The sequence below is a fragment of the Quercus lobata genome, chromosome 10, assembly GCF_001633185.2.
Source record: "Quercus lobata isolate SW786 chromosome 10, ValleyOak3.0 Primary Assembly, whole genome shotgun sequence".
NCBI classification, from domain to species: domain Eukaryota; kingdom Viridiplantae; phylum Streptophyta; class Magnoliopsida; order Fagales; family Fagaceae; genus Quercus; species Quercus lobata.
The window spans coordinates 41,899,099-41,914,323 of NC_044913.1; the positions used below are offsets into that span (position 1 = coordinate 41,899,099).

At 34.9% G+C, this 15,225-nt stretch overlaps 1 protein-coding gene across 1 annotated transcript; it reads left to right on the plus strand.

The window, feature by feature from the left end:
• The first annotated feature begins 4,266 nt into the window (after nt 1-4,266).
• Nucleotides 4,267-6,288, plus strand: LOC115966084 (putative methyltransferase DDB_G0268948). Its single transcript, XM_031085417.1, has 2 exons — nt 4,267-4,433; nt 4,935-6,288. Exons 1-2 carry the CDS (start codon nt 4,284-4,286, stop codon nt 5,565-5,567), a joined length of 783 nt encoding a protein of 260 aa, XP_030941277.1. The 5' UTR covers nt 4,267-4,283; the 3' UTR covers nt 5,568-6,288.
• The last annotated feature ends 8,937 nt before the right edge of the window (nt 6,289-15,225 follow it).

Below are 15,225 nucleotides of genomic sequence, written 5' to 3' on the forward strand. Positions count from 1 at the left end.
ATTAACTAGCATTTAATGCTGGATCAAACCTTGATTTTGGGATCTAGTGAGGACTAATTAGCTTAAGCCATGTCATTAGATGTTGCTGCCTGCAAAAAGGTTGCTTGTATAAGTGTGCGCGAGTCAGATTGGGTGGGTGGAGAGAAATATTTTTAACCAAACCATCAATGGTGGATTGGGAAAATTCCAATCCATCACCAACCCACCAATCTATAAATTTGGCTGATTGGTTGAAAATCTTAACGGTTTTAAGTCATCGGGTTAAGCGGATTGGGCAATTTGACGAATGCAATTAGCTAAACGAAATTATTTCAATTAAATTGGATAATAGTTTCTTCACTTAAATAAAAAAAAAAATTACAATTTTTGTTAAAAATAATTACACATACTATATATTATTTATTAGAATGGTTGAAATTTTATCATTCTAAAAATAAAAACATCTTAGGATCTTAAGTTAGACGTGTACATACGGTAAGAATAATAATAAAATCTTAAAAAGATCGGCTAGAGTTTATTAAGGAAGAGAAATGTGAAAATGAAAAAAGAAAAAGAAAAAGAAATAGATGAGAGAAATAAAATGGATGTGTATGTGAGGTAGAATTTTGCAACATAACAAAGTTATATATAATGAAATATGGCATTAGAAAATATGTTTTCTCCTATTATTAATTATTTATTTATTATGAAAATATAATGAAATTAATAATTAAAAGAAATAACCATAGCACAAAAACCTTGGAGATCCAATTCCACAATTCCCTATCAAAAAAATAAATAACCTCCCTCTTTTGTCCTAATACCCACTGGTACGTAAAACAATAACACTATCCTAACTCACCTTCTTCACCCACATCAAAACTCTTGGCAAACCCTATCACCACTTGCCTCCTTCATATCCCTCTAATCAATGTTTTAAATTTTGTTCCATTCCAACCAAAATATTCCATTTTAGTGCTTAATCCGATGCACTAACCCCCTTGTTCTGTTTCGGTCTAAATTCCTGTTTGTTTTGGACTATTTTGGTGTTCCAGACGAATTCCAGTCTCTAAATTCTGACCTATTCCAGAATATTCCGGATTGTGTTGGATTAGGCTATATTTATATAAGTTCATTTTCCTACTTTATCTTTTTTTATTTAGTTAGGTACAAAAATTTCGTTGCTACTAACCATAAAAAAAAATAGAACATTTTAACGCCTAAAAAAGCTTGTAGAAACTAACAAAACAATAAGAAAAATAACCATTTTTGACAGTTATGTCTTTTATTTATTTTAATTCTTTTCTTTTTAGAGAATTTTAACTATTTACACTACTAAAATATACTTATCAATTATCATAAATAACAATAATATTAATATATATATATATATATATATATATATTAAAGCCATCAAACATATCAAAAGTAAAGGCAAGAATTTTCCCTCCAAAAGATTACCATTTGACCATCGAACATAATATTTATTACAATGGATTCTTAGATTTGTAGATAATAATTTTTTTAAGGACTTACCTATTACAACGGAAGAAAATTTGTTGCAAATGCCAATCCAATAAGTAAAAAAAAAGGGTATATTTCTATATTTGACGAGAAGAAAGCTGTCACTAGTTTGAATATTTCTGGCAATTTATTTTTGTTTGATGTAAATAATATTTTATTAATGATGAACATTTGAAGTCTGTCAAAAAAAATGTATTGCAGGAACACTCCCATCCAAAACAAATCATGTTTTTGACAAAAAATATAAGTATTTCCAACAAAAAATATTGTTTCAATATTTGACATACAATTTCCTATAGCTGAGGTTTGGAATTGATGAAGCTTTTTTTTTTTTTTTTTTCCTCGATAATTTTTCTTGTCCATAAAAAAAGTTTCCTCGTAAGTAGCAACCTTTGTAATAGTTTGGAAAGAAAGTTTTTTTCCATGGTGTGACAAGTAAGGAATTTCTTTGATATAAAAGGGAAAAAATATTCCTTAACGAAGGAATAGCTAGATATTGCTTGTCCATTAGAGAATAAAATTACAGGCTTAAAAATAAAAATTGTTGTGAAGAGTTTGAAGGGTTTAGTCCCAGGTGGGGGGGTTGTATTAAAGGTAGTTCTACTGTGCAAAGAAAGGAATGCAAAGACGGAACCACAGTGAGACCATGGGTGGCAATGGCCCACTAGCCCCACAATTTTTTTTTCTTAATAATATATGAAGTAGTAAGTCTTTCTAAGTATATATATATATATATATATATATATGTGTGTGTGTGTGTGTTTTTTGAGAAAGTCTTTCTCAAAGTATGTATAATAAATTATTTTATATCATACAAAATTAAAATTTAAAGTTTAGGCATCTACAAATTACATTTCATTACCTTTTAAGAATTAACAAGTCTCCTTTCAAAAAAAAAAAAAAGAATTAACAAGTCCAAAGAAATTCCAAAAATAGAAATAATCAACGAGCCTACATCTATTGCCCTCCACCTAAAATAGGTACTTTTCATTGATACATATCTAAACTCAAGTGATACTACAGTATTGAAGGTGTTAATTACCACAAAAAATATTATCAACTCATTCATGAACTACCAGTACCTCGAGATTGTCAGTAAGTGCTACTGATAATATCAGTCGGATCAACGACTTTCGCCTTTGGAAGGTGGCATATATGAGCGTCAACCAAGTGGCCCACACGAGGCAGAGAGAGGGGAGGGCTGGAGCTAGGCGAGTAATTCTTTGGTAATTTCGAATTATAAAAATTTGGTGCTTCCTCTGTTTCACATTCTTAGTGGAGCTTATTAATTAAATACATGATAAAGTCTACCATGAGTGTGAAAGGAAAAAATATAAGTCATTGTATTTAGGTGTGTATATATAAATAAAGGTTTATATATATATATATATAAAAGGCCCACAAGCTGGTCCAAACATGCATGCTCTTTGTATTTTGTATTGGACGCATCTGTTGGGAGGGTGAAAGTGAAGCAACAGATTTCATCAATAAATGTAACCCAGTAAACTCCGACTTCTTTCCTTGATTCACTAAAATTCTAGGTTCTTGTGCTTATAATAATAATAACAATAATGATGAATTAAATATACTTCACATATCTAATAATAAATGATGATCTTAGTCTTAGATAGTAAATAACAGGTTTCTCAAAAAAAAAAAAGAAAAGAAAAAAAAAGGATAGTCATTAACAGATGTGGTGCTCGAGGGGATTCTCAGATTGTCACCGTTTGTTTTGATATAAAACTTTTGAGAAAATAATTTTAAGGGTCCGATTGGAATGAACTTATTTTTACTGAAATTGAAAATTGAAAACACTGTAACAAAATAATTTTTAAATTTGTGAATAGTACTGTGAGACTCATTTTTAATATTTTTAAATATATAAACAGTGCATGCACAATTCATAAACTATTCATGAATAGTAAATTTTGTTTTTGAAAGTCAACATAAGTGGTTTAAAAAAAAAAAAAAGAAGCAAAACACCATATGCCAGACGCAGACGCGCAATCCAAACCGCACCTAAGTGTTTTCTTGTGTTTGATAGCAGAAAATAAAATATATCAAAGGAAAATTATCTTTGATCAACAGAAAGTCCAATTAAAAATATAATTTATTGTTTAGATATTGATTTTAGCTAATTTTTTCTGAAATATCGAAACAAGAGGGATGCTTTGCAAGTTGATGAGAGAGACTATAGAGACTGGTTCATCCATGGGGTCATTTGCCGAAGGACGCAAGTGCAAGTTCCAGTCTGTTGAGGTATCGCCTCTTTAGCTTAATTTGTCCGTCTCAAATCGCAATACAAACAGCGCATGCAGCTCACCGTTCGATCAGGTAGACATGTAGCGAGTTTATCTAGGGAAACAAGGTGGACTGATAGCAACCCTTCCTTTCTTTACCCCAGTTTAATGAGAAAGCTGTTATTTATTCACCAAAAAAAGTTAGAAAAGATGATATCATCAAAAAAAAAAAAGGGGTTAGAAAAGAGGAGAATAAAACTTTGTCCGCTAACTCTATATCTTAAACAAATGTAAATTCTTAATATTATATGTATGCGACAACTCTGTCTGCCTCACCTTTAACAAATTAATGTAAGTTTTGATTCAGTTTCGTTAGGAGCCTTGTTTATTTATTTTAAAGATGCTGAGTGCAAGTGCATATGTAAGTGCATGCGTCATAAGTTTTGGATTCCAATATTTACCAACTACTATAAGAAAAAATATAAGAAGCAAACTCAAAATTCATAAGGTCTACAGACGGAGCTTATTTCTAGAGAATATATGGCTGGTTTGTTTGATAAGCAAGCTGATTTTTACCTGGATGCTAGGCCAACTTATCCAACCCACTGGTACTCCATGTTGGCTGCTCTCACCCCTCACCATTCTTTAGCTTGGGATGTTGGCACCGGCAATGGTCAAGCTGCTATCGCTGTTAGTCCCTTTGTTCTCTCTCTCTCCCTCTCTCTAATACATTATAGTTTGGCCCATAATTTTTTTTTTTTTTTTTTGGAAATTGAAATTTGATCCATCTTAGCCAGTTTCGACTGAGCAATTTACATTTATTTTATTTTATTTATTTATTGTTAACGTGGGTGTTAGGGATGGAATCATTCGTAGGCAGGCCTTGTGAAAGTTTAGATTCATAAAATTTGCATTTTATTTCCAAAAATTGAAAATTAAAAATTGACCTAAAAAATCTAAAGTTAAACTTTAGGAACATTGGGGTTTAACTGAGGTCATGTTATTTGATTTCACATAAAGGATTGGTTGAGTGCTTTTTATTTTTATTCTTGTCTGTGTTTGTTTTTATTTTTTCAATTAACAACCTTAATTGGTTTTTAGTAAGAAGAATATTAGACATATTATAATATGTTGTCTTGAGTATGCATAATCACTAAGGCTATTAGAGTTGCATGACCTTGTTCTTAATAGGTTGCTGAGCATTATGAGCAGGTAATTGGAACCGATGTGAGTGAGGCACAGTTAAAACTTGCACTGCCACACCCTCATGTTCAATATCTCCATACTCCATTATCCATCACAGATGATGAATTAGTGGCCCTAATTGGAGGAGAAAATTCAGTTGATCTAGTGACTGTGGCTCAAGCTGTCCACTGGTTTGACCTCCCCAAGTTCTACTCCCTTGTGACACACCTTCTAAGAAAGCCAGGAGGTGTAATTGCTGTTTGGGGTTATAATGACATAGTAGTTAGCCCCATATTTGATCCCATAATGAAGCGCTTTCATGACACCACTCTTCCCTATTGGAACCCAAATATACAACACATATTTGATGCTTATAAGGCACTTCCATTTCCTTTTGAAAGTGTAGGTTTAGGGTGTGAGGGGAAACCACAACTACTAGATATGCCAAAAGAGTTGACATTTGAGGGATTCTTGAGAATGTTAATGTCATGGTCTGCAGTAATTACAGCCAAGGATCAAGGTATTGATTTGTTATCTGAAAGTGTAGTTAAAGAGTTTGAAAATGCTTGGGGAGGACCTAAATTGATCAGATCAGTCATTTATAAGGGTTTTATGCTTGTTGGAAAAGTTAAACTTTAGTTTTCTTTCTTAGAATTTCATTGTAAAGACAAGGTAATGTGTTGGGGAAAGAGGGGCATGTTGTCAACGGTCAACCACTATGATGACGTCAGAAAGATGACGTAAGCTGAAGACCTCAGCTAGGGCTGACGTGGATGATGACGTGTAATGATGACGTCATCGATGATGTCAGCAGGTGCACAGCGGCACGTGGAGCACGTGAGGCGCGTGAGTCAATCCTCGCTGAAACTTTGGTCGGCGCGTGGAGAGTCCGATGAGGCTGATTTTTCTCCGGTTATGTAGATCGGAGAAAGACGATTCCGATAATGGCGGCGATGAGTTGATCGGAGCAATACTGATGGCGCGTGAGGCGCGTGGACAAGCTGCAGAATCTTTGACCGGCGCGTGGAAGCGCATGAATGGTCAGCTGATGATGATTTTGGCGGCTTTGTGTAGATTGGTTGAAGATCTACCCGGTGATAGGTCTTATGTCTTAATTGGAGATCCGGTGTGGAAGATCCGACGGAAGCAGTGATCTTGGTGGCGGTGAAGATTCAACCTTTGCACCTCTAACGGCGGTGGAACAGTCAGGAGAGGGCACGGAAAAGGTTTACTGACCGATGAAGTCGAGGCAGCGGAAAATACCAACAAAGACAGGACTGCAAGACACAAGAAAATTAGAGTAATGGCTCTGATACCATGTTAGAAATACTGAATGATTGTATTGTATTTCTCAAGTAATAGAATATACATAAGTGCCTTTATATAGGAGGCAGAGTGTGCAGTACAATTAAGTGTGCTATACAAGTAAACAAGGTGGGCCTAAAGCCCACATACCCTAATACATGTTAACATTGCATAATATATATATATTGTAATGGTCAATCATAATAAATTAATAGCCTTCTCTTTATGTGCTGTTGGTATTTTCTAATTTTCTTTGATCTTGAAAATAAATTGGTGACTCCATGAAAAAAAAGAGAAAATAAATTGGTGAGAAAAATAAATTGATAATATTTTTGAAAGGAAAATAAATTGGTAATTTAAGGTAAAGCAAATAAATCTAAGAAAGAGAAGTGGAGACACTACAAAAAAAAAAACTTGACTTTTTTAGTAGCGGTTCTAAAACTATTAAAAACTGCTACTAAAAGTCAAATAGTTCTAGACTAGTGGTTTTTTGAACCACTACTATAACTTGAATAACTGCTGTTAAGTTTTCGTCATTATAAGTTATAACAATGGTTTTAGGAATTGTTGGAATAGAAAATATCTATTATAGCAATTCATAGAATTGTTGCTAGAGAATTAAAAACTATTAGTACACTCATCCCTTTTTTCTGGAATTAATTATTTATACCAACGATAATGTAACCATTGCTATAGATTCTTTAGCGGTAGTTTTGTAAACCACTACTAAAAAAATTAGAAATACTAGTATACTCTTCCATTATTTCTGGCATAAATTATTTTTAATAGCGGTTTGGGAATCGCCATTAGAGATTCTTTAGCAACACCTTCTATAGAACGCTGCTATAAAATTAAAAAATTGCTAGTTCATTTGTTCTTACACTTTGTTGTAAATTAGTTATTGCAGTAGAGAAAAGAATTGCTACTATAGGTTTCTTATAAGAACAATTATAAAAGCTGCTACTGAAGGTATAAAAATTATTGAATATTACAAAAATATATTTTTGGTTATTAATTTGTTCCCTAAAAATTAGTAATATAACATGTTTGAAATGCTATTAAAATCCACAATTTCAAAACTCAAAGTAACAAAGTAACTGCAAAAAATTAATAATATTGATCGAAATCCTAAATAAAGCCTTACAATTTGAGGTTTGAAATCTCAAATAGCCAAATAACAGTATAAACCATATTTTTTGGTACTTAAGTCATGGCATACAATAAAAACTAAGACTATAAATATTCCCTCTTTGAGGCATGCTAAAAGTCACTCCAACAATGAAACTTGGCCTCATTTTATATTCCAATGTATTGATTTAGTTTCGTGGAGTACAATAAACCATATATTTGCATTAGTAAAAACTATCTATATGGGCAAATATGAGAGAATATATATGTTGGGTTAAGATAAGATAGCTTGACCTCGGTTAATTAATTCAATTACCCAAGTTGATTAATTAGGTTAAATTGCATGCAAATTGTGGAGGCACCAACAAATCACCAAAAATACTAAATGCAGTGGAAAATAAATTTGACATGGTGATTTGTTGACAAATGAGGAAAACCTCTCACAAGGCAAAAATCCCACTGGGTGATTTTAGTTTAAAGTTCAATTAGTGTGTAAAACACTAATAAATGTTTAGACCCCTAATTTTAACAATACCAACACAAGCTTATACACAAACAATATATGTGTGGAATGATGTATATAAGCAATAACTAAATAGGTAAAACACTCTAAACCATAATTAATCACAAACACAACAACAATTAAAAGGTAAAGAGTAAGGAAAGAAAGATGCAAACACAAAGATAACACCGGCACATGTTATCGAAGAGGAAATCGAAGACCTCGGCGAAAAACCTCTCCGCCGCCCTCCAAACGGTCAAATGATCCACTAAAGAATAAAGTTGGGATACATGAATAGCAGAAGACCCTCCAAGCCTAATCTACCCAATGCACCTAAGTCCTTCAAGCTTCTTTCTCCAACAAGGTTACGCCTAACCTTGTCTTTTTGAGCTTCTCGGATCCCGCAATAAGCCCATTGCATCAACCAAGTAAATTGGTTATCTCCAAACTGCTTCCCAAGCACCAAAATTCCTCCTCACTGATATGGGTATGGTGAGATAAGGATTTGGAAAAATGTACCTTTCAAGGATATGTTAATGGAGAGGGTGAGAGTAGAGAAATTTGGAGAATCAAATGATGAAGATTGTGGATGAGTCAATCTTGTTTTTCTCTAGGGTTTCTCTCTGGAAACTCTTTACATTTCGTGGGTATAAGGGTATTTATAGTAGTATATGTAAGGAATGTGAAAATTCAGTTTTCATCTAAACAGGGCATTTTGGCAACTCAGCCTCGTGATTGGAACGAGTTGCGAGCTAATTGCCTAGCCAAACTGTACATTTTTGTACTATAGTGCTCTAGCTGTTATGACACTTCAGTTCCTTGCGTGCTTCACATGTGTGCCACTTTGGCGACTTGCCAGTCGTGAGATCCAATCGCAAGACCCCTTTAATTTGCACATATCTTGAGTTTTTTTTACATTTTCTTACATACAACCCTTACGTGATTGCCACCTAAATATAGGGTATCTATTTGCTAAAATACAAGCAAATTTAGCACGGAATAAAGCCAACACATGATTGAATGAATTCAACCTTACAAGGGTCACCACTCCCAAAAATCCACTAATTAACAATCAAGCAGTTACAAGTATAAGGAATCTTACCACTACCTTAGCCTATCCCGAAATACCAATCTATAATTGAACCCTTGCTCCAATGCCTAGTTGGACTTGATCTTGTAGTAGCCTTCTTTCTCTTGATGCACAAATCTCCAATTTCTGACTAATCCTTTTGCACGGATTCTAGTATGTAACTAACTCTAACAACTTGAATGGATGTTATTGGTTGCAAAGTTCTTCACTTCATCAACAATGAAGATTAGGAAGCACTTGGTTACAAAACTCTATAGCGTACAAATGCAGTAGCTTCTCATAGAGAAAAACAAACTCTTGGTCTCTATATCCGTGTGTGACAGCTCTTAAAATAAGCTTTATATATGTCTAGGGTTGTGAGAAAAGAAACCCTAAACAAATATATAAGCTTGGGCCGAATTTCAGATTTGGAAATCTGAAAATTGTAATTCTCGATAGATTGAGTTTCTATCGAGCCATCTATTGAGCTTCTCATTTAGTCTCGATAGTAGGATCTGTTAAGCTATCTGTCGAGACTTATGAAACAGCTTTTCTTCATTTGTTTCTTGGATTAATCTTCATGTCTTTAATATGAACACTTGATATTTTTGAACAACATATTTCTTAATGTATTAAACCCAACTTAGATCTAGGCTTGTTCGTTGATCTATCGGCACCGACTGAAACTAGTTTTATTGCACCGATTCGCCCCTCTCAGGGCCTCACCGAAGGTTTCCGACATGGTGGTCGGCGGCATCTCTTCAGTACCGATGTTGGACCGGTGCAGCCATCGGCGCCGAGAACCGAACCGACCCGAGTATTTTTAATATATACATAATTTTGTTTTAAAAAAAAAATATGGCGTGATCCAGGACTGGGAGCCAAAAAACATTAGCATGCCGCACAATTTTATATATGGAGTTACCATAGGTTTTAGTAGAGAAAAGATCTGAAGGTGAGAGTTTAAGAGACGTAAGGAAGGAAGAAGAATAAAGAAGGAAGTCTCAGTACCAAAAAAAAAAAAAAAAAAAAAAGGAAGAAGGACAAACGGCGCTAGATGGAATGAGATATAAGAAACGTAGGGTTTTAATATTTTAACTCTAAAATATCAAAATGACGTCGTTTGAACATGATATAAATCTTAATGTCAATTCCAAAATGACGTCGTTTTGGTATCAGATTAAAAAAAAAAAAAATTGAAACAATGTCATTTCAATTATAAACCCTGATATTACTCCCACCTTTCTCTCTCTCTCTCTCTTCTCATTAGTTTTTCTCGCCCAAGCTCCCAAGTCCCAACAACACTTTGCCTCTACTCTCTCTCTCCCCTCACTCCTCAAGCCTCAACCTCTGTCAATTGTTGTCACCATAGTCTACTATAAGGTTTGTTTATGTATTTTGTTTTTGATAGTTTTTTTTTTTTTTTTAATCTTTTATGGCTTGGTTTATTTATTTATTTTATATATATATTTTTTTGTGATTTGAAATGAAATACTTTATCTTAGTGAGATTGAGATTGCGAATTTGTTTGTATTTTGCTTTTTTTTTTTTTCCTTTGTGTTTGTTTGTTTGTTTTTGTTTTGTTTGTTTGTTTGTTTGTTTTTTTTTTTTTTTTTTTTTTTTTTTTTTTTTTTGTGTGGGAATATTTAGGTTATTTAATGATTATGTTGTGGCTTGGGAATGTTAACTACATTTTTTGGATCTTGAGAAAATTGAGGAATTCACCGAACTAATCGCACTAAACCAGTATCGTGCACCGCAACTTGTGCAGACCGGTTCTACACCTCCACTGGTGAGCTGCGATCAAGCACGAGAGGAAACCGCACCTTATAGGTGCAGTGCAAAAAACACTCCTATAACCGGTTGCACCGCACCCTGTACAGGCCTACTTAAATCTACCCAATTATAAGTAAAGTGCATTTTGTCAAAAGATTAGCCAATTACATAAAATATGATCCTAACAATATCAAATGGCCCTTGTAAAAAAAATGATGACAAATACATATTGTTGGGTTAAAAAATGAATTGACCTCTTGCAATTAATTAATTAATTACCCAAGTTAATTAATTAGATCAAATTTCATACAATGGCGTGGTAGCACAAAAAAATCACCAAATTATATAAATGTAGCGGAAAATAAATTTAACACAAGTGATTTGTTTACGAATGGGGAAAACCATCAAGACAAAATCCCACCGGGTGATTTTTAGGTCACCATTCCCTAGAATCCATTATTATCAATCACAAGCGGTTACAAGTATAAGGAATCTTACCAAACCCTTTGGCCTATCCCGAAATACCAACCTACAGTTGAACCCTTACCCCAATACCTAATTGGGCTTGTATTGTAGAGACAATCTTCCAGTTTAATGCACGAATCCTAGTACATGACTAACCAATGATGCATGGATCCTAGTACGTGACTAACTCCAGCAACTTGAAGAAGGTTGTTGGCTGCAAAGTTCTTCAGTTCATCAACAATGAAGATCAGGAAGCTCCTGGTTACAAAATCCTTGGCGTAAAGATGCGGTAGCTTCTTTCAAAGAGAATAATGAATTAGGGCACTTTCTGCATGCGTGAAAGCCTTTGAAATAAGCCTTATATATGTTTAGGGTTGTGAGAAAAGAAACCCTATACAAATATACAAGCATGGGCCAAAAATCAAATCTGGAATTTCTGATTTCGTAAATCTCAACAGAAACAGCTTGTGTCGAGCTTCGACTTTAAATCTCGATAGAAGTCTTTCTGTCGAGATTGTTGTCGAGCTTTGATGAACAACTCTTCTTCACTTGTTTCCTGGTCAGATCTTTATGGCTTTAACACTTGACTTGAACAACATATTTCTTGAAGTCTTAAACCCATCCTAAATCTACCAAATTACAAGTAAAGTGCATTTTGTCAAAAGATTAGCCAATTACATAAAATATGTCCCTAACAATCTCCTCATTTGGCAATCTGTGATAAAACCACAACAAAACAAATAATCATGAGAGAAGTCTTAAATCACTAAACTCAAAACCACTTGTTATATTACAGTGTAAATCTATACCTATTACAAACTCTTGAAAAATTTTGCAAGAAAAGAGTTCACGGCATGATAGACTTTCATAATCTGCCTTTCTAAAACACTTAAACAAAACTCATCAAGGCGTTATGTGTGAAACAGAAATAAGGATTGCATACATAAAGAGATATGTGTATAAAGAGAGAAAAGAAACAAAACATGTAGAGGTAGGTGAAGAAAAATATACATTATCATCACATATATGAAAATAAAGTACAATGTATGTAATAAAATGGTCACAAGACCGGTGTATAGGAGGCTAATGTAAACTAAAAGAAGGAAAAGTACACAAAGTCCTCATTGCATCCCTCAAAAAGATATACACACTCCCCCCTAACAAAAATGTCTTATACTAACTCTCCCCCTAAGTACAAGACTACTCTCAAACCAAAACTACTTCCCCTTTTTGTCACGAATGACAAAGGGCAAGTCATTAAGAGGTCATCGTCTTGTCATTGCTAAAAAAGCCAGCACCATCCTCATCATCCTCATCATCTACTGAAGGAGAGGCCGTGGGATGCTTTAGAGAGGGGGAAGGAGAAAAGCCAGTCATGTGAGCCTGTTTGCAGGCAATGCAACCAACTCAGGTGTTCATCTGACACATCTCATCTGTGAGATAGTCCAGACGACCACCAAAGTCAGCCTCCATCTGCTAAAGCTGGCCATGATGGCTTTAAGGGTCACACCACTAGTTGCGGAGGTAGAAGGAGTAGAAGAAGATGGAGCTGAAGATGGTGGAGTTGCAGGAGTCACAGGATCGAACGTCTCTACTCGAGGCCGCTTTGACTGAAGCTGAGCTTGGCTCCGCCGAATAGAACCAGTGCTGATGGCATCCATGATGGTGAAGAGAGGAGAGAGAGGAATAGGAATGGAGAAGTGTTGAAGGATCCGCGTGATAGCCAAAGGAAAGATGAGCTTATCATGAGTAGCGGTATCCTGATACACATCTATAATAGATGTGATGAAATGAGAGGGAAAGTCAATGGTAAGATCCTCCATCAAAGAGAGAAGAAAACGAGCACGAGGCTTAGTGATGGAGTTATAATAAGACAATGGTGTGAAAGTGAATGTCATCACCATGTTAAGGAATCTCGGGCCTTTTGCAAAATCCTAGCATGGAGTGTTTAGCTTACCACCCCATAAGGAAGGAGTCTCACAAAAGTGAGAGATAAGCTCATCTTTGGATATAGTACATAGACGATCATAGCTAGGGTAGTCAGAATGTGCTACCCTAGGAACACGTAGTACCTCGGATATAAGATTTGGAGTAATTACGATACGTGTACCTTTAAATGTAGTAACAAACTGATATCGATGTCGTGTATGTTGGAGTAAAACTCCTGAATAAACACAATGGAACAACACATGGGTCTCTCACATAGAGATCCCATCCCCGAGTTTGAATGACTTCGGGTAGCGTAGTGTCGGAGAAATCTGACAGAATGACTTGGCATTTCAAATGAATACCACGAGCCTGGAAGTTCTCAAAGAAGTCCGTCTTGGCCTTCTTATCACGGAACCGAATATGAGAGGGTACGGGAGAAATAGAAGAAGACGATGACTCGGAACCATGAGGACTCCAAGTCGGAATAGATTTGCATTGTTTGGGTGCCATGACATAGTCTGTCCAAGAGAGAGAGAGAGAGAGAACACAACACATGCTTAGAATAGGAAAGAAAAGAAAGAATGTATGTATGAAGAATGGATGAACATGTGACGTGCATAAATTAAAAGCATCATGGGAAAAACCCAATCCAATCCTATCAACACTCACATTAAAAATCAAGTACACACTCCTAAAATGCATGAAACATAGTTATAATGTAAGGAATATGCAGTGTATGAGCATATGATAGCAATATCATAAACCCCAACCCATAAATTTCACCAAAATCTCAAAAACCCCAAAAATTTCCCCAAAACTCAAAACCTAGGTCTAGAATGCATGAATGCATGTAGAAAGAGGGATTAAGAAGTCTTACCAAGTGATTCGAGCTTGGATTAGGTCGAGAAAGGAGTGGGTTGATGGATTTTGGTGAGAAAGAGAGGTTTGGATCGAGAGAGAGGAAGATTCTATCGAGGAGAAGTGAGAATGAAATGAATCGGATCGTGCCTCACTATATATAGAAACCGCATCTCGATGGATTGAGGATTTGTCGAGCTCTAAATATTGATAGAAATGAATTTGTCGAGGTGCTGTTGAGGATCTATCGATGGCAAAAATCACCCCGATGGATCGAACAATATTTCGAGAATCTATCGAGCAGATAGAGAGCAAAGAAATTTGGCTCGATGGATTGAAGAAGCTGTCGAGAATGTGTCGAACAGGAACCTAGAAATCTTGATGGATTGAGAAGCTGTCAATGCTATCGAGAAGGCAGAGAGCACAGGAAAATTCCTTGATGGATCAAGAATCTATCGAGGATCTATTGAGAAAAGAGAAAGAAGGCTCGATAGAAAGAGAATTTGTCAAGGATCTGTTGAGAAGCTGTTGAGCTTGAAGAAAAGGAGTTTTTCAAGGGAGGAAAAACACATAAAGATGAATGCAACAAGCAAGCTACTCAACCAAAGATTCAAGCAACATATTAAGCTCTCAAAAACATATCTCAACATATAAGCAAAGCATCCATAGATCCACAAACACATTAAATAAGTCTAACCAACTTTATATTTCAAAAACAAGTTAAAGCAGTTTAGTAAGTAGATATTAACACATGTATCCCTTGTGATGATTAAAACACATTGTACCTGCACATGTATCAAAAGTAGCAAAAGTATGCGTGTTGTGTGTGAAAACATAGCAAGAGTACAAAAGTTTCTCATATTATGAAGATTCAAGATATGAGGTGATCTAATACACTTCACACACAATCATAACCGTTTGATGGGGACTATTATATTTGAGGTATATCATATAACTCCCACATTTTCTAGAAATACGCTTACAACCATTTTTAAAAGCATTTTGATCTTTTTGCTTTTCATGTTCTTTGCATATTTTTCTTTTTGAACATACCATGCATGGGCATATATAGAGAGAAAAGAAATACTTAATTATGTAAGCCAAAAACATTACAATTTTACTATGTCGGAGCATACAGATGTTATACATGATTGGCGGACTTTAGTGGTGAGATGGTTATTTATGCCTTTCTCTTAGGATTTTCTAGTCCTTCTCATCAAAAAGAGTGATTAGAGTATAAAGAGTGAAAGATCACTTGATCGTAC